This window comes from Stegodyphus dumicola, chromosome 2 (assembly GCF_044657685.1).
Source record: "Stegodyphus dumicola isolate Sdum_Otavi_A_Nest chromosome 2, ASM4465768v1".
NCBI classification, from domain to species: Eukaryota; Metazoa; Arthropoda; class Arachnida; order Araneae; family Eresidae; genus Stegodyphus; species Stegodyphus dumicola.
The window spans coordinates 209,247,573-209,274,281 of NC_140769.1; the positions used below are offsets into that span (position 1 = coordinate 209,247,573).

The window sequence follows — 26,709 nt, forward strand, 5'->3', positions numbered from 1 at the left end:
GCCAATAATTAATGACTCCAGTCAGGCAAGACTGAAAGTAGGTGCCTATTAACATCAGACTGTCCCATTAATCCTTGCGTATGTCTTTAGGCGTAACAGGTTATGTGAAGCTATATATATATATATAATTTATTTACTAAAAAATATTGATTAATTGATTATATTATCTCCTAAGTTTAATTATAGTAGGATTATCTTAAAAGAGTGAATCCGTACTAGTAAGTTATATTTTGAAAGATGTTTTGAAGTAACTTGAAAGTAAAATGTTAAAAATGTTTTAACGGGGACTGGAATTAAATCATGAATAACAAAACTTCAGTTGTAAAAAGGAATAAATTAAAGGCAAGAATTAAAGTAAATGCATGTAATTATTGTCATTGATCGGAAATTAGTTGACTTTTCAAGGGGAACAAACCAACTCCCATTCAATGAACAATAATTAATAAATAAATACGAAGGTGATTCGTCTTTACTCGAGCAATAAAGTTAAGACAAACCGGCAATTCAAGTCAGGCCAAATATTTCCGTGAATAGAAGGGATTATGAGCCAATGCTGATATTCAAAGAACTTATTCCTATTAAGCATTTCAGCCAATTCAATTTTGAGTGAAAAGCAATTTCTGCAGTAAATTTCTATAAAGCTCGAGTAACAGTCCCCCCGACACCCTCGTGTTTATGCATTTGAGTTCAATATTATTCGTAAAAATTAAACATTGGAAATTGTCATTATGAAATATAATTCAAAGTAGTTAATATAAACATTAGAAAATTACAAAATATAAGATAAATAATGCAAACTTTGCAAAAACTAATATAAAAATAAAAATTATAAGAAGAAAAGTGAATGTACATGAAGATATAAGGGCCAGAAAAGGTATTAATTAACTTACGTTCTTTCTAGTGGGAAGTTGGCAAAGTGTTCTCTTCGCGTCTGACTCAGAAGTGTAGTGTTTCCGAAAAATTCTTAGCGGCAGCGGGGGCTTTGAATAATATCAGTCGGTAAGACTTGGGTGAAGTAATTTATGGTAGTGGGTGGGACTCGGAATTCTTGAGGGATGTATTCTGTGGTGTTCTTATTTGAGTGAAACCTTCTGTTAAAATTATTTTGAAAATAACTAGCGAATGGAAATTAATTAATTTTTGACTAATTGTCATGTCAAAAAGATAAAGACTTTAAGAAAGGAAAAAGGGAATTTTCACTGTCAAAGAGCTATTTGACACACTAAAGATTATGAAATAGGCCCATTTTTTTAGTAACAACATAGTAACTGCATAAGTCTGAAGAGAATTAGCTTTTTACAATATATACAACTAAGTAATTACATTATATACAAATCCTTCGACTGATAGTCATCCAACTTATACCGCCTTCTCAGGTTTAGGAACAAATTATCATATCCCTGTCAGTTAAATGATTTAGAGTGAGTATTTAACACCTGCTCTTTTAAGGCAATGGTTAATAAATTGATTGGGTATTAGATTATTTTTGAGAATTTTAATAAAGAGCAAAATTTCATGTTGTAGATCTATTGTATCTGTGCAGATATTTTTAATTCAAATTGTATCAGTGCAGATATTTTTAATTCAAATTGTATCTGTGCAGATATTTTTAATTAATAAATTGATTGGGTATTAGATTATTTTTGAGAATTTTAATAAGGAGCAAAATTTCATGTTGTAGATCTATTTGTATCTGTACAGATATTTTTAATTCATTTTATTTGATTTATTATTGTATTGTTAATTACTTTTTTCGATATGTTGGAATTCCAATTTATTAATTTGTTAGTATTGAAATTGAAGTTTCTTGTTTTGTCAAAAAGTATTTTTTTTTTTTTTTTTTTTTTTTTTTTTTTTGTAGTTAATGATTTGAAGATCTAGACAGTCTATGCTATTTTGTGAATTATTAGTTTTATTAAGTGTAAGACAATTTTCTCAAATAAGAACTCCACAGAATACATCCCTCAAGAATTCCGAGTTCCACCCACTACCATAAATTACTTCACCCAAGTCTTACCGACTGATATTATTAAAAGCCCCCGCTGTCGCTAAGCACGGTTTTTTGCATTTTGTTCTGAAATGTTCATATATTCATAAAATGTAAAAATCTGAAAATCAATTTTTTGAAGATTTAAAGGTCCTGTGCCCCCTTTAAGGAATTGGTCTTCAGATTATTAGTGAGCTCATAAAATTCATACTTCACCTATTCAAAATTCTATAGCGTGTAATCTGGTGATTTTCTTCCACAATCACATGCATAAATAGATAACATAGGACGACATCTTTTGGCACGTAGTGGAAATTTCAGGATAAAATGAAACATTTCATTAACATAAGCATTTTTTTTTTTTTTATTTTTGGTGGTGATGCTTCTCCTACAATAACCTTTTTCTTTTTTGTGTATTTTGTGCAATAAAATTTCAATATCACTTGTGTAATGGCTGGTAAATTATTTCCTTAATGTCAGTGGTTAGATATATATTGGCACTTTGTTGTCTTAACAGTTAAAAATTCGTATCTTATTTTCTAAGAGAAGTGAAGGTCAATTCCTTACAGTTGAAATATTTTTGAATTTCTGTTGCAAGAGAATTGATAGCAGGGCAAAAAACAGCAGACATCAACACACGTGCCAGAAAATACAGACGTTTTGTTCCATCCCAAATTTACAAAAAGAACAGCATATTCCAATATATGGGACATCTTTGTGGTGTGGTTTATGCAGTATTAAAGCTTAATCCCATTGCACAAAATGCCAATTCACATTTTTCAATGCTGGACACTGCTGAAAGATAAGAAACATCTTTTGCAAGATAAAAAATAAATCAAGATCTGTACTTTTAGTTGTATTATAGTGTAACCACATTTTCTATATGAATTAAAAAAATTCTATAAAAACATATCTTATAAAATGCAAGCTTTAAAATAATTTATTAATAATATGTAAAGTTTGCAAATATTTTATGTAATTTAAACTTTTGGGTTTATTACTGCAGACTACTTATTGGTTGCTGCATTTTTCATTTCTAACAGCTAAACAACATTAAGCATATACTATAAACAAAATTCTAAGTGTGTGATAAACAGCGTGAGTGCTAAACATGATACAGTAAGAGCTCGACTTTTCAAAATCTACACAAAATGCCATTACTACATGAAAATTTCAGATAGTTGAGTGTATAAAAAATTAAACTCATGTTGGAAAAGCAAAACGAATGGAAGAAATTTTCAGTCTTAAATTATGAAAACAGGCATCTTATTTGTTATTCACTTCAGTATTAAAAGCCTATATTAATAATTGTATAAGATTTTTTGGTGGGAGGGAATGCATTTCAAACATAAAAGCCAATAAATTTCATAGGTCTTAAATATGAAAGTAAAACATCTTTTATGCAATTATGAAATGGTACCGACAATGAAAGTTGACAGAGATGCCGCCAAACTTGTGCCAATCATTCTGGAAGAGTTTAAAGAAACAGATCGTTCTTTAGTTCAACAGATACAAATTACCAATACAGTATATAAAAAACAAATTGTTTATCATTGTTTTCCATCTAGCATCGCCATTTTTCATTCATTTTCAAATAAAGTCACTTTTTTTTTTTTTTTTTTTTTAAGCACAGATCCAGTAACTTTGAAAATACCTCACTGCATGCTGTCACGTAGAAGGTAGGCCCTAAACATTAAAGATTGTTTCAAAATATGAGAAAGAAAAAAATTTATACCCTTTTTTTAGGTAAACTGGCTTATCAAGAATAAATCTAGATTACATGAAATCAAAGTGAAGCTTTTATGATAGAGTTATGTCATACATATCAATTACTGAAGCCACATCACACTGTTTGGAGACAATGTATGCATGCTAATAATAATGAGTTTTATAATAACATCACATATCTCTTATTTACTTCAAAAGTTCAAAAATATTTCAGCTACTTGAATGCTGAATTGTCAGGCTTTTACCATATTTAGAACATATAAATCAAAGTCATGGGAAGAGAACATAATATTACGCATATGTAATAAAATTAGATGGTTAAAATGATATTTGGCAAATAATAGATTAGTATGGAAAACACATGATATAATATGTATATATGTAAAAATTAGCCCCAAACCAAATGTTAATGTACAGTGCATCCATAACGTCGTGGTGCACTTTTGATCCATCACAGGAAAGCAACAAAACAAGATAGAAATGTGAAATCTTCACCAAACAAAATAGAAAACTCTCAAAGTTTCTTAGTATGGTGATATGGTATGCAAGTGTGTGCACACACAGGTGATGAGGCAACACCGCGAACTGCAAAGCAACAGATCAGCTCACCCATGCCCATGCCAGTCGAGATGTGAACCATACAGAGGACAGTTCATTCTGTTGTGTGGCTTGCCAAATTCGAATCTGTGACCAAAGTGCAATGTGAATATTGCCGTGTGTACAGCAAACTACTACTACATAGGAATAATATTACTCGGTGGGATAAGCAGTTGAAGAATACCAGCAGTTTGTTGGACTAACCCTGTTCTGGCAGGCTATCTGTTAGTGACGAGTCTGTAAAGGCTATATGGGAGAGTTACCTAAGAAGCCCCTAACCAACCAGTGCATGTGTGTGCTCTACAACAGTCAATAAGGTGTTAAAGAAACGTCTACATTTAATGGGTTACAAACCGCAGCTGTTGCATGCTGTCAAACCACCGGATAGACCCAAATGATTCACGAAGATCATTATATGCTTCATAAGATCGACAATAACTGATTTCTGCAGAAGATTGTGTTTAGTGATGAGGCAACATTCCATCTTAGTGGACATTTTCATCGCCATAACGACCGAATATGGGCTGCTGAAAATCCTCATGCCCATGTAGAGTACAAACATTATAGCCCTAAAGTGAACGTGTGTGTGGCCTGATATATGATAAAGAGATAGAACCATTTTTCTTTGTGGAGCAGACTGTGATGGCAGACAACTACCTTGACATGCTGGAATTGTATGCAGTGCCACAATTTCCAGAAGGTGTCATCTTTCAACATGACAGCACTCCTCCACACTACACCAACGTTGTTCATGAGTTTCTGGACACAACATTCCCCCAGCTTCGGATAGGAAGGGGTTCTGTCAAGCCATGGCCACCATGATCCCCAGATTTGATGCCCTTGGATTTTTACTTGTGTGGTTATGTTAAGCAATGTGTAGTTGAACATATCAATGGCATTAATCATTTAAAACAGAGAATCATACACGCTGTTCACTCTGTTACACTAGATGTCCTTAACTGTGTGTGGGAAGAACTTGAGCATCATTTAGATGTTTGTAGGGCAACAAATGGAGCCCACATCGAACTGCACTCAACAGGTATGAAACTTTAAGAGGTTTTCTTTTGTTTGGTGAAGATTTCATATTTATATCTTGTTTTGTTGCTTTTCTGTGATCCATTAAAAGTGCACCATGACTTTACGGACACACTGTACATTCAAAGTGATTTTTAATTAATTCTATCATTACAGAAGATTTAAAAACACTTTCAGACTTATATATAACAACACTTCATTTCCTTTTATTATTATTATTATTATTATTATTATTATTATTATTATTAAATTTGTATGGTATTGGAAACAGCTTCTTCCCTCCTCCAGAAAACTATGCCAATCTCCAGTACTCCTCAACTTTTGAAATAAACTGTAATTTTAGCAGGAGCCGTACATAAGAAGTCTTCAGCACTTCTTTTATGTAACTGAACCAAAATTTCAACAGAAAATTCTTTTAATAAGCAAGCCTTAGAAATCAATTCTACCTAATGAATAAATCCTGCCTTTGCCTGAGAAAAAGATTCTTTGATAAAAGTTTAAGCTTTTGAGGAAAATGTTCTTTCTCATTTGTCAAAGGCTTATTTTTCAGGAAATGTAATGAATTTATAACAATGGATAAAAATTTTTCATTCTTTGCTAGAAGTAATCATCGTGGTAGTGCCTGCCCGATGTTAGCAACTTCCTATGGAAAAGAGCACCTGGAGACTTTTTGGAACCATGGAAACAAATACAGGGTTGAAAATTTTCGTTTGTCCAGAATTTTACATTTATTCTCAGCTTACAGATCAACCTCATTGGATTTGGGGGAATTTTTTTCCCCGTTGTATTCTGCTTGATATTAGGATAATACTAACAGAGGGTTGTGGTCAGATAGTGTTACTTATTTCTCTTTGTTTTGATACCCACACATCTCTGTTAAAATTTCCTTCCATACTCTCTTACTGCTTCTTGCATTTTAATTTTGTCAGCGATGCATTAACCATTTCTTTTTTTCATTGATATGTTCAGAAAAATTTAATTTATTGATAGCATCCATTGAAATCATACTGTTATGTTCAAGTCTTAAATCCTGTCAAAGATGGGCTAGATTATTTATTACTTCTGAGTGAAATTGTATTTCCAGTTGGAGCCCCAAATAAGAGGTCTCGTAGTTCATTTAACTATTTACCGTTAATTTAATCATTTAACTTATATCTACTTCTTATTAATTTTTAATTACTTTATTTTTGATATGCTTTCCTGACTGCCTTTCAAACAGCTCAGAGACTTCCATGCCCGAAAATTGCTGGAACCATACTACTCTACCAGAAAACAATCTTTAATCATTTAAAATGTCGCTGAATGGATTCTAGCCATTATGTTTAATTTCACACTAACTATTCAAGTAAGTAATCTGGTAGATTTTCTTAGTGAATAGCATTTTTTGTTAACTTCATAAAAAAATGGCACAGATATTAATTGATGTCAACAATGAAAGAAAGCTAGAGGAGTAGTTTACTACTTCCAAATAAACTTATTCATGAAATTACCATTTTTGGTATTAATCAGGCTTTCTCTGGTACTGTTTCCACATATTTTGCTCAAACTTTCATGTATAGAAAAATAACCAGTACATAGCTGCCAACTCTTGCAGTTTTTCATCATATTTCTCCAAATCTTCCAATTTTAAATTTTTTAACATTTTGTCATGGAAAATGTCTCCCCGCAATAAATGAAATTTATTGAATTAATAAAAATTAGATTGGGCAAATTTCATTCCTTAACTTGTAATGATTTTCAGAATAATTTTTCTGATTAAATATTTAATCTGAATTAAATTTGGATTTTCTTCCGCAAAGCACCTGTTGCATTTTTACTCGCCAATGGCTGATTAACAATGAGCCTTAAACGTGATATTTAATGCATATAATCGAAATAAGGGTAAAAATATATTTCAGGGTGCTGGCCAGCAAGGCAAAATTTGAAGATGGCTGCTACAATAAACCAAAATAACAAGTCAAACAATTGCACAAACTCAGTGTCTATGTACACATCAATCTATTTTCACTTAACAAAAATCGGAGAATTGCACAAACTAAACATTGCGCACTCTTTTGACTTTATCCATGTACATACTCATCTATTTTCACTTAAAAAAAAGTCAGGAGAATGATGATGCCATATAATGTTAAAACGAAGTTACTCATCACCAAAATTGAACAATACAGTCAAAAGTCGTTAATTCGGACACCCGTAATCCGGAATGATCTATAATCCGGACCTCAAAGCTAAAATCTTTCTGCGCACGCGCCGCATTGACGCATGCGCATAGGCGTTTTACTTGTGCGCGCAAGACATTTACGACTGCGCATATGCATCTGCGCAAGTGCAGAATACGTTTTCACGTGCGCGTTTAATGTATAACGGACGGTATAAGCTAAAATTATCTAATTATCTATTTCAGTTAATGTTGATAATTGCGTTGTTCCTTAATCTTCAAATTGGATCCGGCTTATTATTTTTTGCAGACTGTAAGAGCAATTTTCTAAAAGTAAGCTTGAACTTTCGATTATGTCAAATAGAATTTCCGATGCTGGAGCTCCCAAAGGATCTAGAAAACGAAAGTATGTTTCGATGTCCATCAAACAAAAAACGAATTGCTACAAAAAATAGATAAAAGCATATCCTTTATCTAACCGTTCCGAAATCTGTTTATCAATTTCACGTCGCGGCGCGCAATGAACTGGAAGTTGATCTGTCAACACTATCGTTATCTTCAGGGCAGATGTTTTTATTTTAGTCGGCTTATAATTCCTTACTAAATGTAGTATTTAATTTCGATGTACTCCGTCTTTGATATGATTTAAATCAAATTCCTCGTCATTATAAATATCACGAATACAAATCACATAGTTTTCTGGTTGCAATTTTGTAATTTCGGCTATGAGTAAGGTATGCTTTACGCATCCGCGCGTTAAAAGAAATGTTTAATAAAGTAAACAAATAAATATTAGGCTTCTTTTTTGGTAAATTTGGATACCCTTTAGATCATAATTGCTCATTATTTTATAAATTACGGTTTCATATTTTTAGTTTTATAATTTCTGCATGCCATCTTACCAGATTTAAACTGATGATCTATAATCCGGAATCGCCGAAGTCCCGACGAGTCCGGATTAAAGACTTTTGACTGTATTTGTAGTTTATCGTAGCTCAATAAACTGCATTTTAAATCACATAGTGAAATAACATAAAAAAGGAAATACATGTTATCACATATACGTACTACAAAAAGAAGGTTGATCTTTGGATTATGGTAACTTGGCGATTTTTTGGTGAAAATTTCGCGACCAACTCTGCTACAGCAACCCTCTATTTTTTTTTCGTCGCCATTTTGTCTTCACGAAGTAAAGACATGTTTCTTTTCTTTTTATTTACTGAACACTTTTTCTAACAATCTACTAGCCGAATTACACTTATGCTAGAAATTTTATGTAACAAAACTGCTTAATAATGACAAATATTAACTGCAAAATTGGGAAAAAGTGCATAATCGCAAACTCCTTGCGCATTTTTCAGAATAGCACATACACATAAACCATGTACACGTCGACTTATTTTTACTTCAAAAAAACATCCCAGAATTGCACAAAAATGGCATTGTGCACACTCTTCACTATATCTATGTACACTGCTTTTTTCTCATAAATTAGAAAAATTTCACGAAAATGCATGAAAATTTTGTGAATCTTTAAATCCGGTAAAAAGAACATACATGAAATTACCTGATCGCGAAAAAGTATACACCCTTTTCAAAGATGAACATTTCCACATATATAATAAATAAAGGTTGATCTTTACATTATGGTAACTCGGCGTTTTTTTGGCGACCAATTCTCCTACAGTAACCCTCTATTTTTTTTTCCCGCCGCCATTTTGTCTTCACGAAGTAAAGACATGTTTCTTTTCTTTTTATCTACTGAACACTTCTTCCAACAATCTACTAGCCGAATTACACTTATGCTAGAAATTTTATCTAACAAAACTGCTTAATCATGACAAATATTTACTGCAAAATTGGGAAAAAGTGCACAATACCATACTCCTTACGTGTTTTTCAAAATAACACATACACATAAACCATGTGCACGCCGACTTATTTTTACTTAAAAAAACATCCCAGAATTGCACAAAAATGGCATTGCGCACACTCTTCACTATATCCATGTACACTGCTTTTTTCTCATAAATTAGAAAAATTTCACGAAAATACATGACAATTTTCTCAATCTTTAAACCCGGTAAAAAGAACATATATGAAATTACCTGATTGCGAAAAAGTATTTACACTTTCCAAATATGAACATTTCCACATATAAAATAAATAAAATATCCAAAAACTTTTACCTCTAAATCATCTATTACATTATACACGTCACCAACGAATTCATACCGCAACCATTACAAATACTTAGTGTCAGATATTTAAATTATTTCCATGCACGTTTACTTCAACGAAAACGTATACCAAATTCCTACAAACATAAAATTCACAAAATAACTATCATTTAATTAAAATATAATTAAATTCAAAAACACTACTTAAAATATAAATGAGCACATACATTAAATTAATACATACATAAGTACCCATTTCGAATTCACTTTAGTTACGGTCATGGGATCCAAAAATTCACGAACACTGTTTCACACAACACAGAATAAAGCCAAATACAAAATTTCCAGATTTTTTCCCGATTTCCCCCCTTTTCCGATTAAAGAACCGTAATTCGTCCATTAATATCACATGACATATCCCATGATCTCTCATTTCCCTCACACAAAATAATGCGTAATCGGAACTGAGTACTGCTCACATTATTACCAAAGTCCCAGGTAGTAACCTTTATCGCCTCGAAAATGTCGCCAAACTACCAGTTACCATATCGTAAAGATCAACCTAAATAAAATATCCAAAAACTTAAAAATCCAAAAAAATATCCAAAAAATACCTCTAAATTATCTATTATATTATAAACGTCACCAACGAATTCATACCTCAAACATTACAAATGGTTACAAATACTTAGTGTCAAATATTTAAATTATTTCCATGCACGTTTACTTCCACTGAAACGTATACCAAATTCCTACAAACATATAATTCACAAAATAACTATCATTTAATTAAAATATAATTAAATTCAAAAACGCTACTTAAAATATAAATAAGCACATACATTAAATTAATAGAAATTAGCTTACAATCCTAATTACTTTAAACTAAATCATTGTTAATAACAATTTTCCAATAATACCATATTACTTTATTTACTCCTTACATTTAGAACAATGCATAAAAATAATATCCTCAAATAATTAAAAATACTAACTTATCTAATCTTCTTCAGAATCTTGATTACGTGGCTGATAAACTTTTCTTATTTTCTCCGCTAAATAAAAAGCAAGCGTATGTGCGCCTGTTTCAAGATCTTTAAAATCATACTTATAGTTCACAGCAAGGTACCAGATAAAATAAATAACTTAATAAAACATCTTTACTTCTATCTCGCACAACCTTAAAAAAACACTTTTTTCTACCCCTTTCAATCCCACTAAATACCCATTTCGAATTCACTTTAGTTAGGGCCATGGGATCCAAAAATTAACCAACACTGTTTCACACAACACAGAATAAAGCTAAATACAAAATTTCCAGATTTTTCCCAGATTTCCCCCCTTTTCCGATTAAAGAACTGTAATTCGTCCATTAATGTCACATGACATATCTCATGATCTCTCATTTCCCTCACACAAAATAATGCGTAATTGGAACTGAGTACTTCTCACATTATTACCAAAGTCATAGGTAGTAAGTAACCTTTATCGCCTCCAAAATGTCGCCAAACTACCAGTTACCATATTCCAAAGATCAGCCGAAGAGGTTATTGACTTGGCATATTTAGAAATTTCTGTGTCTTCAGCCTGTGGTATACAAAATTCTTCAACAGCATCCAAAAACTTTCTATTATCTGAACTATAATATGCATATTGCCGTCACAACATAAATTAACAAAAATAAGAGTAAAAAATATTCTCCGTAGTGCTGGTGGCATTTCTTGCACGAACCTTTCTTGCGACAAACCCATATGAATGATCTTTACCATACGCATTTCCTTCGTACAAGCAGGACACTTATAATGACTACTAAGTAAACTTTCATTACACACCTGTCACTTAATGTTTTCCCCCCTTCGTTCCAAATCGTACAGAAACTTCAAATTAATATCATCATATACAGCCACTTTATGGTGTACAGCACAAAATAAGCAATGTACTTCCTAACTGACATCCAACACAGAAATAAGCCCTTACAAATATTTTCCCCATCAGTCAAACTCACCACAATCCACGCAACCAATCACATCTTAATACAGTTTCCATAACTTTAAACTACTCAGATTACCATAAATGAAACAGCAATTTGGCAATAATCCAAGAGGCACCCTAAATTATAGACTAACCAAAATGAGTTTAATAAATTCAAGTTAGCAGAGAAAACAATATACAGTCAAAAGTCTTTAATCCAGACTCGGCGATTCTGGATTATCGATTTTTCCGGATTATAGATCATCAGTTTAAATCTAGTAAGATGGCATGCAAAAATTATAAAATTAAAAATATGAAACCGTAATTTATGAAATAAAGAGCAATTATGATCTAAAGGGTATCAAAATTTACAAAAAAAAAGCTTAATATTTATTTGTTTACTTTATTAAACATTTCTTTCAACACGCGCATGTGTAAATCATACATTACGCATAGTCGAAATTAGAAAATTGCAACCAGAAAACTATTTGATTTGTATTCATGATATTTATAATGATGAGGAATTTGATTTAAATCATATCAAAGACGGAGTACATCGAAATGAAATACTATATTTAGTAACGAATTATAAGACAAATAAAATAAAAACATCTGCTCTGAAGATAATGAAGATAAGGATCAACTTCCAGTTCATTGCGCGCCGCGACGTTAAATAGCAATCTGTTCTTAGATCTATGACAAATAAAGTTCCAAAGTGAAAATACATAAATCTGCAATAATTATAAATAAAACTTGTTAACTTATATGTTAAAATGGTCACTTTGCTTAGTCGGCAAACTTTATCACACAATATGTAATGTTCTAATTTTAAATGTCACCAAAGACTTATGTGGTGATGCTTTAATAAAGAAGTACTCAAAGTGTCCATTCCCATTTAGAATTATCGTAAAATAAGCACTATGAAGAAAGTTACCGACTATATACAACTAACAGAACATTTATAGATAGACATCAAGTTTCATATCTTATCACTCAATCCATAATTTTACTTTTAAGATATGTATTAAGTTAAACTGATTATAGAAAAAAAAATAATACAGAACTAAAATTAAACTAATAATGTGAAAAATCAACACTTTTATTTCCAGTTAACAATGTTTAATACTTTCATTAATAAGTGTAATTAATAGGACTGGAACAAAAAATTTATTTCATACTTTACAGATGTTGGGAGTTGCAAACAGGAAAATCGTCTGGTTCACTTTTAATACTATTAAGGTCCAATGACTTTTCATGTCGATTTTTTTTAGAATGTTTATGCTTCACTTTTCCTTGCGATATTGAAGGTTCTTCAGTATCCGAATTCATCTGGTCAAATATTTCAGCAGAATCATCTTGTAGAACTGTAACAGAATTATTACGCAATGTATTCTCAGCATTTTCCATTTCCTTATCTTCAGATATAATATCATCTGGCACTCCATCTAAAACACATAAAGATCCCTTGAAAATTTTTCTTACGGGACTCAACTCTCTAGTACTCTTATGAGGTAACACTAAACACAAGTTTGGCATCTCATAATTTTCAGAGTAACATTCGTAGGCTTTTTCACAGCGGGCATCAGACACTATGCATTTACTACTTCCATCAAGCGCAATACTTTTATTTTCCACGAGAGATGGATCGAAGTCACATGGCATTCGAACCAGCCACAATTCACAGTCATCGTCTATATCTTCATGATACAACTGCGCTGTAATATTTTCTTTACAAAATCCACTGGGGCATTCGAAATTACTAGTCAGTGATACAGATGCACTCATTTTACACCTTTCATCTAATGTTAAAGCAGATTACAAAAAACATGAAGCATTACCACAATTAGTAAAGTTCAGTCAAGTTACAAGATTTGTTTCACAAAAATATCTTTCCAACAGCGAGTATAAAACCAGCACTAAAGCTGCTTGAAGAGCACTTAGATACAAGTTCGATAGACAGAAATGTTTTAGTGACGAAACTCCATAAACAAAACATTCATGCTCAAAACGACTAGATTGCCAGATAATAATACTGACAAAACTTTACAAAGTCTGTATCATATTTTATTCTAAAATAACTCGTAACTGTTGCATCAAAGAATTCGCTAAAGCGATTAATATCATTATTAAAATATATATCCTTAGAATGAAATGTGTAGCTAGAGTGTTATCGTTGCTTCATTAATGGTTGCATATTTACCGAAAATGTGCCGAACTGTAATGAAAGCTCTCTATATATTTATTTTCCTTTGCTGAATAACAAAATGGGACAAAAAACTTGGAAGGGAATAAGAACTTAGTTTTACAAGTTGATCGTTCTAGAGACATAGAATTATTTTAGAAATCTTTCGCCAGCTTTCGCTACGGGCAGAAAAACCTGCTGAAGCAATCACATTGGGAGCATCTGTTTTGATCATCTCTGACTTTACCAAGGTGGCCTTGACTTTACATTAATTTTTTCGAAGTAGTTATCATAATTTATTTGGTAATGTTCGGAGAATAGACTTGTTGGAGTCAATTTGGCTACTTTAAGGATGTATGCTAGATTTTATTAATGTAAACATTTAACAGAAGAACCGAGTTTTTCGTCATTAACGTTGGGTGAAATGTATTCGCATACTGTGAATGTTAGGTATGTATTTGCAATCATATGTTAGGTATGTGGTTTCATATCGTTTTCATTTTCGCTATTTTTGCAAATTAAAAGCAAATGCAGAAACATTTTCTTTTCATTTACTGTGCTCCGAAAGTCGGCAAGCGGATGCTGAGGCATGATCTTTTGAAATATTCTTGAATTTATATCGCATGTATATTAATTTTTAAAAAATATATTTAGAATTTAACAGAACAGTGTTTTCGTTCTCTAAAACTACTATTTATTATTCAGTTGACAATAAATTTTCGAGTTTTCTTCCCCAAAGCAGAAGTGATTCCAAAATTTCTTATCGGTATCTTTTCACTATAATCAGTACATTTCCCAAAGTATTGTAGTATTAGTGTTTTAATTTGCTTTTTATGTTGTGATATTATCGAAGCACGCATATATGCAGTGGCTCACGTTTATTTTCAGGCACTAGTGTTTTTGAACTTCATTTGCAAAAAACATTTACTAAATATTATAAGCTGATTTCAAATTTTTTTTATCTGTATTGTTGGTTATCTATTCTAAAAACCTCTTGCTGCCCAAAAGTGCATTCAGAACATTTCAGACATTTAAAATACAGATTTTGTAATAAAATGCAAATAACTTAAATATGTAATATTTAGTTGTATATCTTTTAGCTAAAATTATGGTGATTAAGCATAGTATCTGCTCTAATGAAGAAGTACCACCAATTTTATTTCATTTCTTCATTAAAATTCACTTTCAGTGGACTTACGAAGAAATATTTTTTTGTGTTCTCTTCTCCGGTTCATTTCATACATGGGTCTGTTTTAGGAGTATGGGCTACCTGATCAAAAACCACCAAATGATAATAAAATGTTAAATTTGGCAATCTTTTATTTATTATTAATGTTATTTGATAATAAAGCCCTTTAACAAGGCTTTTATTTATTCTTGAATTCAGTTTTTTTACATTCCAAATTCTTATAATGTTAATATGCACATCAGCTTATGTAAAATTTTTCTTCAGTTCATGCATCTTTATTGCTTACATCATCATTAATAAAAAATCTTCGTTAATTAAGTAAAACAAATCAAAAACATGAAAATGTATTTGAGTAATTTTTCAGATTATACAACCAGTTAGAATTTTTTTTTTTTTTTTTCATGAAATGAAATTTTTTTGCAGTTTATTAATGTAGATATCATATAAAAAATAATGTCTTCCTCTTCATGATAACATTATGTTGCTGTAGCATTTAAGAATCCAGTGTGAGTAATTTAAGATATTTTTAAAAATTAAGTTATGAGAAGTGTCTTTGAATGGTATAGGAGAAAACTAAGTACCTCCAATAGAAATGGTTAGTTTATAAGAATGTCAGAAGATTTGTGCAGCATAAAGTATTATTATGGACAAGTAAACATTATTAATGTAATTACTAGTTTAGCATCATTGGTGAGAAACTAAATTACTGTTTTGCACATGTATGTATAGTTTACATTTGACATGTAAATGTAGTTTGTTTCTTCATCTTATGAACATTTTTTTAGGTTTTTAGGTTGATCTTTACAATATGGTAACTGGTAGTTTGGCGATATTTTGGAGGCGATAAAGGTTACTACCTGGGACTTTGGTAATAATGTGAGCAGTACTCAGTTCCGATTACGCATTATTTTGCGTGAGGGAAATGAGAGATCATGGGATATGTCATGTGATATTAATGGACGAATTACGGTTCTTTAATCGGAAAAAGGGGGAAATTGGGAAAAATGTGGAAATTTTGTATTTAGCTTTATTCTGTGTTGTGTGAAAGTGTTGTTTAATTTTTGGATCTCATGGCCCTAACTAAAGTGAATTCGAAATGGGTATTTAGGCATTGTGATAAAGAGAAGTTTGCTTTTTATTTAGCAAAGGAAGTATGGAGGAAAAATTCGCAGAAAAAATCTTTCAATAATTTTATTGAATGAATTAGAAAAGTGTATCCGCCACGTAATCAAGATTCTGAAGAAGATTAGGTTAAGTTAGTATTTTTAATTATTTGAGGATATTATTTTTATGCATTGTTCTAAATGTAAGGTGGAAAGGAATTTGGTATTATTGGGAAAATTGTTATTAGCAGTGATTTAGTTTAAAGTAATTAGGATTGTAAGGTAATTTTTATTAATTTAATGTATGTGCTCATTTATATTTTAAGTAGTGTTTTTGAATTTAATTATATTTTAATGAAATGATAGTTATTTTGTGAATTTTATGTTTGTAGGAATTTGGTATACGTTTAAGTTGAAATAAACGTGCATGGAAATAATTTAAATATTTGATACTAAGTATTTGTAATGCTTGCGGTATGAATTCGTTGGTGACGTGTATAATGTAATAGATGATTTAGAGGTAAAAGTTTTTGGATATTTTATTTATTTTATATGTGGAAATGTTCATATTTGTAAAGGGTAAATACTTTTTCGCGATCAGGTAATTTCATATATGTTCTTTTTACGGGGTTTAAAGATTGAGAAAATTGTTGTGTATTTTCGTGAAATTTTTCTAATTTATGAGAAAAAAGGGTTGATCTTTACATTACGGTAACTTGGCGATTTTTTGGCGAAAATTTGGTGACCAACTTCCCTACAGCAACCCTCTATTTTTTTTTCCCCGCCGCCATTTTGTCTTCACGAAGTAAAGACATGTTTCTTTTCTTCTTATCTACTGAACACTTCTTCCAACAATCTACTAGCCTAATTACACTTATGCTAGAAATTTTATCAAACAAAACTGCTTAATCATGACAAATATTCACTGCAAAATTCGGAAAAAGTGCACAATACCATACACCTTACGCATTTTTCAAAATAACACATACACATAAACCATGTACCTGCCGACTTATTTTTACTTAAAAAAACATCCCAGAATTGCACAAAAATGGCATTGCGCACACTCTTCACTATATCCATGTACACTGCTTTTTTCTCATAAATTCGAAAAATTTCACGAAAATACATGACAATTTTCTCAATCTTTAAACCCGGTAAAAAGAACATATATGAAATTACCTGATCGCGAAAAAGTATTTACCCTTTACAAATATGAACATTTCCACATATAAAATAAATAAAATATCCAAAAACTTTTACCTCTAAATCATCTATTACATTATACACGTCACCAACGAAGTCATACATGAAGCATTACAAATATTTAGTATCAAATATTTAAATTTTTTCCAGGCACGTTTATTTCAACTTAAACGTAAACCAAATTCCTACAAGCATAAAATTCACAAAATAACTATCATTTCATTAAAATATCACTGAACCATGTACACGTCGACTTATTTTTACTTAAAAAAACATCCCAGAATTGCACAAAAATGGCATTGCGCACACTCTTCACTATATCCATGTACACTGCTTTTATCTCATAAATTAAAAAAATTTCACGAAAATACATGACAATTTTCTCAATCTTTAAACCCGGTAAAAAGAACATATATGAAATTACATGATCGCGAAAAAGTATTTACCCTTTACAAATATGAACATTTCCACATATAAAATAAATAAAATATCCAAAAACTTTTACCTCTAAATCATCTATTACATTATACACGTCACCAACGAATTCATACATGAAGCATTACAAATATTTATTATCAAATATTTAAATTATTTCCATGCATATTTATTTCAACTTAAATATACACCAAATTCCTACAAGTATAAAATTCACAAAATAACTATCATTTCATTAAAATATAGTTAAATTCAAAAACACCACTTAAAATATACATGAGCACATACATTCAATTAATAAAAATTACCTTACAATCCTAATTACTTTAAACTAAATCATTGCTAATAACAATTTTCCCAATAATACCAAATTCCTTTCCACCTTACATTTCCAACAATGCATAAAAATAATTAAAAATACTAACTTACCTAATCTCCTTCAGAATCTTCATTACGTGGCGGATACACTTTTCTTCATTCTCTTTCAGAATCTTTAAAATCATACTTATCTTTCAAAGCAAGATACCAGGTAAAATAAATAACATAATAAAACATGTTTATTTCTCTCTCACACAACCTTAAAAAACATTTCTTACTATCCTTTTCAATACCACTAAATACCCATTTCGAATTCACTTTACTTACGGCCATGGGATCCAAAAATTCACAAACACTATTTCACACAACACAGAATAAAGCCAAATACAAAATTTCCTGATTTTTTCCCGATTTCCCCCCTTTTCCGATTAAAGAACCGTAATTCGTCCATTAATATCACATGACATATCCCATGATCTCTCATTTCCCCCACACAAAATAATGCGTAATCGGAACTCAGTACTGCTCACATTATTACCAAAGTCCCAGGTAGTAACCTTTATGGCCTCCAAAATGTCGCCAAACTACCAGTTACCGTAATGTAAAGATCAACCGAAAAAAGCAGTGTACATGGATATAGTGAAGAGTGTGCGCAATGCTATTTTTGTGCAAGTCTGGGATGTTTTTTTAAGTAAAAATAAGTCGACGTGTACATGGTTTAGTGATATTTTAATTAAATGATAGTTATTTTGTGAATTTTATGTTTGTAGGAATTTGGTATATGTTTAAGTTGAAGTAAACGTGCATGGAAATAGTTTAAATATTTGATACTATGTATTTGTAATGCTTGCGGTATGAATTCGTTGGTGACTTGTATAATGTAATAGATGATTTAGAGGTAAAAGTTTTTGGATATTTTATTTATTTTATATGTGGAAATGTTCATATTTGTAAAGGGTAAATACTTTTTCGCGATCAGGTAATTTCATATATGTTCTTTTTACCGGGTTTAAAGATTGAGAAAATTGTCATGTATTTTCGTGAAATTTTTCTAATTTATGAGAAAAAAGCAATGTACATGGATATAGTGAAGAGTGTGCGCAATGCCATTTTTGTGCAATTCTGGGATGTTTTTTTAAGTAAAAATAAGTCGGCGTGTATGTGGTTTATGTGTATGTGTTATTTTGAAAAACGCGTAAGGAGTATGGTATTGTGCACTTTTTCCCAATTTTGCAGTGAATATTTGTCATGATTAAGCAGTTTTGTTTGATAAAATTTCTAGCATAAGTGTAATTTGGCTAGTAGATTGTTGAAAGAAGTGTTCAGTAGATAAAAAGAAAAGAAACATGTCTTTACTTCGTGAAGACAAAATGGCGGCGGGGAAAAAAAATAGAGGTTTGCTGTAGGAGAGTTGGTTGCCAAATTTTCGCCAAAAAATCGCCAAGTTACCATAATGTAAAGATCAACCGGTTTTTATTGCCAACTATTAGAATAGGCACTGAATAGTAGAATTTAGTGGCCGTAAAATTTTTAGAGAAGTAGCAGGCAGCAGAATTTTTGACTCGAAGAAATTGCATTGGGTGGCAAAACAAGTAGCTCTAGCCCTGTCCTTTCCTAACCATTCAAAAGTCGGAATTGTGGGATCATTGCAACATCAAACTGTACAATGTTATAATGCGACTTTCCTAGCTAGCTGCTGTTTGAAAGTAACATACAGAAATCTCGATTAGTCCAGTAGGTAGAATATAGAGTAGTAGAGCAGTAATAGTAGAATCACAATTGGCAACAGACTTGGCAAGTAATGGATTTGACATTCAAATCAAAATATTTAAAAAATGCTTGCATAATGTGTAATTTAAATAATAATACAAATATATTCTAAAAGTATCTAATAAACAATATTTAAATCTAAAAGTGGAAAAAGTACTATTTTAATATTAAAAATTATAGTAACAGACTTGACAAAGGAAAAAAAAAAAAAACACTAATTTGAAGAAAGCTGATTATTGCCACTGCTATAATGCTTCTCATTTGAAGGGAATGAAATGGTAGTAATGGTTGCTTGGTTCTTTTATCTGTGTCGCTGAATATGTACCATATTTAAAATAATTAAACTTCTTTATTTAAAAAATAAATTAGGTTATAAAACAAAGAGGTTGAATAACATAAAACTTGAAAGGGACAGGCATTTTTGCCTATGATCACATTTTTAAGGATTATATCTAAAAAATTTCAATTTTTTAAAATTGTATTTTAAATTGTAAAAATGTAATTATAGTCATCTTTAAAACTTTAAATTTTAATTTATATTGAATTTTCTTTCTCTTCTTCTGGGTCAGCATATGTAAGCAAAATTTGAAAATAGGCCAATAACACAAAGGAAAAAATTCAAATGCATTTTGTGCCTAAGTCTAAAAGTTGCTACTTGCAAGAAATTTCTGTTTGTTAGACTTTGTAATTCAAATGCTAACAGTAAATATTAAATTTTATACTGGCATTTATTTCAGCTGATTCCAGTATGTTGATTTAACCTTTAAATTTCAGGATACTGAATTACCACCACTTATCAATGAGCAAATTAAATATACTGACTCTTCCAAAGTGAGAAACGTTACCCTAGTCACATGACTAACGTACAAGCATACAGTGACAAAGCCTCATTCTATTCATTCTATCATTTTATCTTGAATATTAAGTCATGCACATAAGCTCAGTCCAAATCTTTATGTCTGCAAATTTATAAGTACCATATTTGCAACAAGTGCATAATTAAAATAGATGGAGACTGTTGAAAAAAATCTGTTGTAGACACTACACGACTTCCTTGTATATCCTATTAAATTACACAGATTTTTTGCTGCACTTCATCTACTTATTTCCTAAAGTTATTCTAACTTAATTAACCAGTTCCTCAAGGCACATACTGTTGCACAAGTTGAAAATATTAAAAATCATAGATTTTGACATAATATCCAGATCAACTTTTGTTGTACAGAAGTTGATCTTTTTATGTTACTTTTTCATAACAAATATGAAACCAAGTGGGAGAGTGCATTAAAATTCAGATTTCATTCTTTGTCCAAAATTAAATTATTTCCATTTAAATCTGATACCCATAATTTTTCACAATTACAATACTTCCTTTACTTTGTACAAAAGTAAGCATGACCGAACTTTTACTGTTGTTTCTGTATTGCTAAATATGTAAATTTTAAATAATATCCCCTTCAGAGCACTACCCTTTAGTGTCAAAACACCATTGCCGTTGTTTCTTCTGCCTTTTGTACACTTGCTAGAAATGACTTTTTTCAGTGGTGTGCAATACTGTCATTGCATTTTCCTAAATTTCCTCTGTGGACTGGAAATCATGTTCTTTCAAAGTAGTTTTAAGTTTGGGTGAGAGAAAAAAGTCTCCTGGGACCAAATTCAGAGAATAGGATGGTGGGGCACAGCAGAAGCGAGATGTTTCGCCAAATTATTGGTAACGAGGAATGATGCCTGAGCTGGAGCACTGTCTGTCATGATGCATCATACAAGACTTATGCTTCCCACAATTCAGATCTCTTCCTACATATAGTATCTCTCAATCACATTGAGAATTCTATTTTTTGTTGTACAATATACCATGTGTTACAAACTGATAGTGCACACTAACATGTTGGTCGTCTGTTGATGTGAAAGATTATCATTTGTGGATCTTAGTCAACTGAAATTTTGCTGTTTAAAACACTGAAATCAATCACAGTACAGCATACGGCTTTTGCAGTCACTTTTGTGCATATATTAAATATTCGGAATGTTTCCATGAAATTTTTCCCAGTTTTGAGCAAAATTTCACACAAATGAGTTGCTCCTCTTATTTCTTCATTTTTTGCTTTTTCGCTAATCTCAAATGTAAAAGTATAAACAGCCTATGCCCGACTTCACTTAAAAGATAGTTACTTGATAAAAAAACAGATATATCAGAACCCAATAAAAGGCAATCTGTTACTAAGATATGCCGGTAATTAACATGGGCACAACTAGTGCAATATGCCAGTGCTCCGCAACCTTTTCTCACCTGCGACGCACAAAAAGTCTTTCTGGAATTTCGTAGCACACCAAAAGCTAATGTATATATGTATTGATTTATACACAAAATTTACAATAAATTTTTGTTTTTAATTTGAAAAATATACAATTATAAAACCATAACATATTTATTTATATGCAATCATAATAATTATCAATGTGATACCTGCACTTAAAAAAAGTTATATATTTTTGAGTTCCGAGTTATCAAGGAAGTGCCGAAAAAATTCAAATGCTGACATACTTACAATCACACACACAACAGTGAAATATATAAAAACATTTAAAATAGACATTATTAAGGGAAAAAATTGTCATTGTGTATTAAATACATGATAAAAAATTGCAAAATGTCAAATACATGTATTTGATTGCGGCACACCTATATCCTACTCATGGCACACCAGTGTGCCGCGGCACACCGGTTGCGCAGCACTGCAATATGCCATCTGCAGTCATTAGCACACAGTTTAAAAAGTTTGGTCATTTTTTTAACAGTCCTCATATTTGCAGGCCACATAAAATTGGTTCACCTGTGGGCTACTAGTTTGAGACCACTGGCATAAAACTGTAGAGACATTAGGTATTTTTTTGGAAGCAGGCAAGAGGGAAAAATATGCAATGCCTTCGCCGGGAATCGAACCACGGACCTCTCAATTACGCGCTGGGCGTGGAGACTACTACACCACGATGGCTCGCTAAGAAGGCAGCCTTATATGTTTCCCCTTTTTAAAGGGCAATTGGAGTTTTTTAGGGGACCAAATCGCCAAATCCTGGGCGAGGAGAATCATCATCCAACACCCTTTTATTTTGGGTGCCACTGTAGAGACATTAGGTAATTTTTGGAAGCAGCCAAGATGAAAAATTAGCAATGTGTTCACCGGGAATCGAACCGCAGACCTCTCAATTACGCTGAGCGTGCAGACCACTACACCACGAAGGCTTGCTAAGAAGGTGGGAGAAATACCTTATAAAACTATTTACAACACATGCAGATCCGTAAGCATTTGTTTCATGCCAAGGTGGAAGTGTGACAGTTCATCTTTCTTGCCACTACAAAGTGTTTTTCAATTTTATGTGTATGACATACATATGATAGGCGTTTCTTGCCAACCTTTTTATTTTAAATCTGTATAAAAGAATTTTCTAATATTTCAGAAAAAGTGGAATGAAGCTTGTGAAGAAGAGACCAGCTTCGTCCATGTTCGATGACGATGCGGAGACGGAAGATCTGGGAGTCGAAACTGAAGCCGAAAAGCACATGAAAGTTTTATTGCAGAAGCAATTGAATACAAAATTATCAATGAAAGAGTAAGCCAGTTTGGTATTTCATTAAAGTTTAAGACCATTTCCCTCTAAGCATATTTCTTAAAAATGTAATTCGTTAAATTTTTAAGAGATACCTTCTGTTGACATCATTTTTACCAGAAAAGAGACTGCTCATTTGGTGCTATGGTCTAGAGCAGGGGTCTCCAAACTACGGCCCGAGGGCCACATCCGGCCCGCGGATAGATTTTGTCCGTCCCGCGGAGAGCTAGCATACTTGAAAACTCCTTTTAGAGAACATATTTTTTATAGAAAATTAAATTTAGTTTACTGAAGTATTATAATTTTATGTTGAATAATTATTAATATGACATCTACATTGATATGGTCATGAGCTAACTACTCATAACATTGTTGTAGGCTTATTGTTATTGTTTTTGTGATAAGTTGGATAAAGAAACACAGAACTGTAATGAGTAAAGACATGTATAATATGCAGAAAATTTAACTTCAGTATATAATAACTAACAAATTATTGAAATGAATCCAACTAACATTTTATACATTTTAAATAAAAACATAACTTATAAAAAGTATAATGACATATGAAATACTAATGAGATTTATGTAATTGAGATTTTCCACTGACAATAGTTTGTAGTTGTGGACTAATTTTACTTGTACCAATTATTAAAAGAGATTTAAGATGCTCATCAGTTAATTTAGATCTGTAAACATTTTTTGTGTACTTCACTTTCGAGAAGGTCTTCTCACACAAATAAGTAGTACCAAAAACAGAAAAGAGCCCACGAGCAAATTTATGCAAATTATCAAATTGTGTCAGTGGAAGACTCTTATAAAATTCCAACAAAGATGAGTTTTGATATTTGTTCTTAATTATATCACTGCACTGTAGATCAATCATTTCCATTTGAAGTTCCGGGGCTAGGGTTTCAATGTCAGTATCAAAAGGATTCTGAAAAATCTTAATTTGATTCGCAATGGCATCAAAGTCCGAGAAACGAGTATCAAAATTTATTTTCAAATCACTCAAAGTTTCGATTGCAAAATCGGTAGGAAACTCAGTCTCAGTGGTGTTGGCTAAATATTTCACATGTTTTAAAATGTGAAAAACATTTACTTCGTAGTTGTGATTGAAACAGTATCAATTTCTTCCGGAATGATTTGATATTAGTGTATAAATCAGGAAGATGCTGGTTTTCTCCTTGCAATCTCAAATTCAGTTCGTTCACATGTTTTGTCAAATCAACATAGAATGCTAACTTCCACAGCCATGCGTTGTTTTGTAATTCAGTAAGAGGGCGATGCTTTTCATTCAAAAAAATTTCGATCACTGCTCGAAGTTCAAAAAAGCGCTGAAGGACTTTCCCACAACTAAGCCAACGTACGGCAGTATGATAAGGTAAGTCATTTTCTCCAATCTCTTCAATAAATTGTCGGAATTGTCGGTGATTCAGCCCAAAAGATCTGATAAAATTAACAGTTGATATGACTGGTTTCAGAACTTCAGACATATCCAAACATTTTCCGTACAAAGACTGTTGATGAATGCTACAATGTAAGACTAATGGTTTTGAACCACCATCATTTTCTACAGCCTTTGACACAAGAGCGACCACTCCTTTATCTTTCCCACTCATGTTTTTGCCTCCATCAGTTGTAATACATTTCAAGTTTTTCCATCGAAGGTTCTTTTGATTAATGGCCATTTCAACTCCTTTAAAAATATCTGTACCAGTAGTTGTGCCATGAATACTATTCATATCAAGAAGTTCTTCATGCACTTCATAGCTTTTATCTACTCCTCGAATATAAATCAACACCTGAGCAGTATCTGACACATCCGTTGACTCATCCAAAGCCAAAGAAAACCACTCAACATGTCCATTTTTGTCGAACAGTTGAGAGGATATATTTTCAGCGATGTTTTGTACCCTTAGAGCCACAGTGTTTGCTGACATACTGACAGTTTTTAATAAATTTACCTTTTCAGGGCATATTTCTTCGGCTACTGCAATTATGCATTCTTTGATCATTTCTCCATCGGTGAATGGTTTTCCACGTTTTGCAATTTCAAGAGCCACACGAAAGCTGGCACGAGTTGCAGCCTCTTGTTCAGTTTTGAGTTTTGTAAATGGAGATTGCTGCAATTTCAATCCGCGCTTCATAGCTTCAAATTTTTCTGTCGCAAACTTCCTGTATATTTTGAGTAATTTTGAAAATGTTTTGTTTCATAATGACGTTTAATGTTATATTCTTTGAGAACGGCTATGCTTTCATTGCAAATCAAACATAGCGCCTTGTTACTGGACTCAATTACGAAATACTGAATGTTCCACTGATCTTTGAGTTTTCTGCATTCACTATCAATTTTTCGCTTCTTTTCCATACTACTAAATCACACACAAAAGCAACAATTCAAATCAAAATACTGTTACAAAGATGTCTTAAACTTAAACACGCACAAACACGTTTTAAGGAGGTACGCACTATTTTATTTCACAACAGTGTCATGGGAACTGACTTCAGTACGTGCTATTAGCGCCATCTGTTAGCGATAGAAGGTACTACCTATTTCCACTTGTGTCCACCAGATGTCGTGTCACCTTACTCCTCATGGCTCGTACTCTACGACTAATCTAGAAATTACAGATAATGACAGGAAAATTAATACAGTCAAAAGTCGTTAATCCGGACTCGTCGGGACTTCAGCGATTCCGGATTATCGATTTTTCCGGATTATAGATCATCAGTTTAAATCTGGTAAGATGGCATGCACAAATTCTAAAATTAAAAATATGAAACCGTATTTTAGGAAATAAAGAACAATTATGATCTAAAGGGTATCAAAATTTACAAAAAAAGAAGCTTAATATTTATTTGTTTACTTTATTAAACATTTCTTTCAATGTAAGTTGTTTCGTTTTATGTGATAATACTTTCTCTTTAATTCTATAAACAGACATAATTTCTTGTTCAGTTAAAAAGCTCCGCTGTTCAAGTCCCCTAATTGCTATGCCGAGAATACCGACTAACTTGTCAATCGAAATTTTTTCGTTTTCACTAACCTCTCTGTCACCTTCTTCATGTCTTTATCCAATTTTTGCAGCAATTTCACTTTTTGTTTGATGGACATCGAGACATACTTTCGTTTTGTAGATCCTTTGGGAGCTCCAAATCGGAAATTGGCATAATCGAAAGTTCAAGTTTACTTTTATAAAATTGCTCTTACAATCTGCAAAAAAATAATAAGCTGCATCCA

The 26,709-nt window shown here is 31.8% G+C and overlaps 1 protein-coding gene across 1 annotated transcript in view; it reads left to right on the forward strand.

Moving 5' to 3' along the window:
- The first annotated feature begins 14,050 nt into the window (after window positions 1-14,050).
- Window positions 14,051-26,709, forward strand: part of LOC146998809 (RNA-binding protein 41-like) — a 40,119-nt gene continuing 27,460 nt past the window's right edge. Inside the window, exons 1-2 of the mRNA XM_085811681.1 lie at window positions 14,051-14,288; window positions 23,319-23,471. Of these exons, the coding sequence (XP_085667807.1) occupies window positions 14,263-14,288; window positions 23,319-23,471 (179 nt within the window). The 5' untranslated portion in view covers window positions 14,051-14,262. The remainder of the gene's footprint in view (window positions 14,289-23,318; window positions 23,472-26,709) is intronic.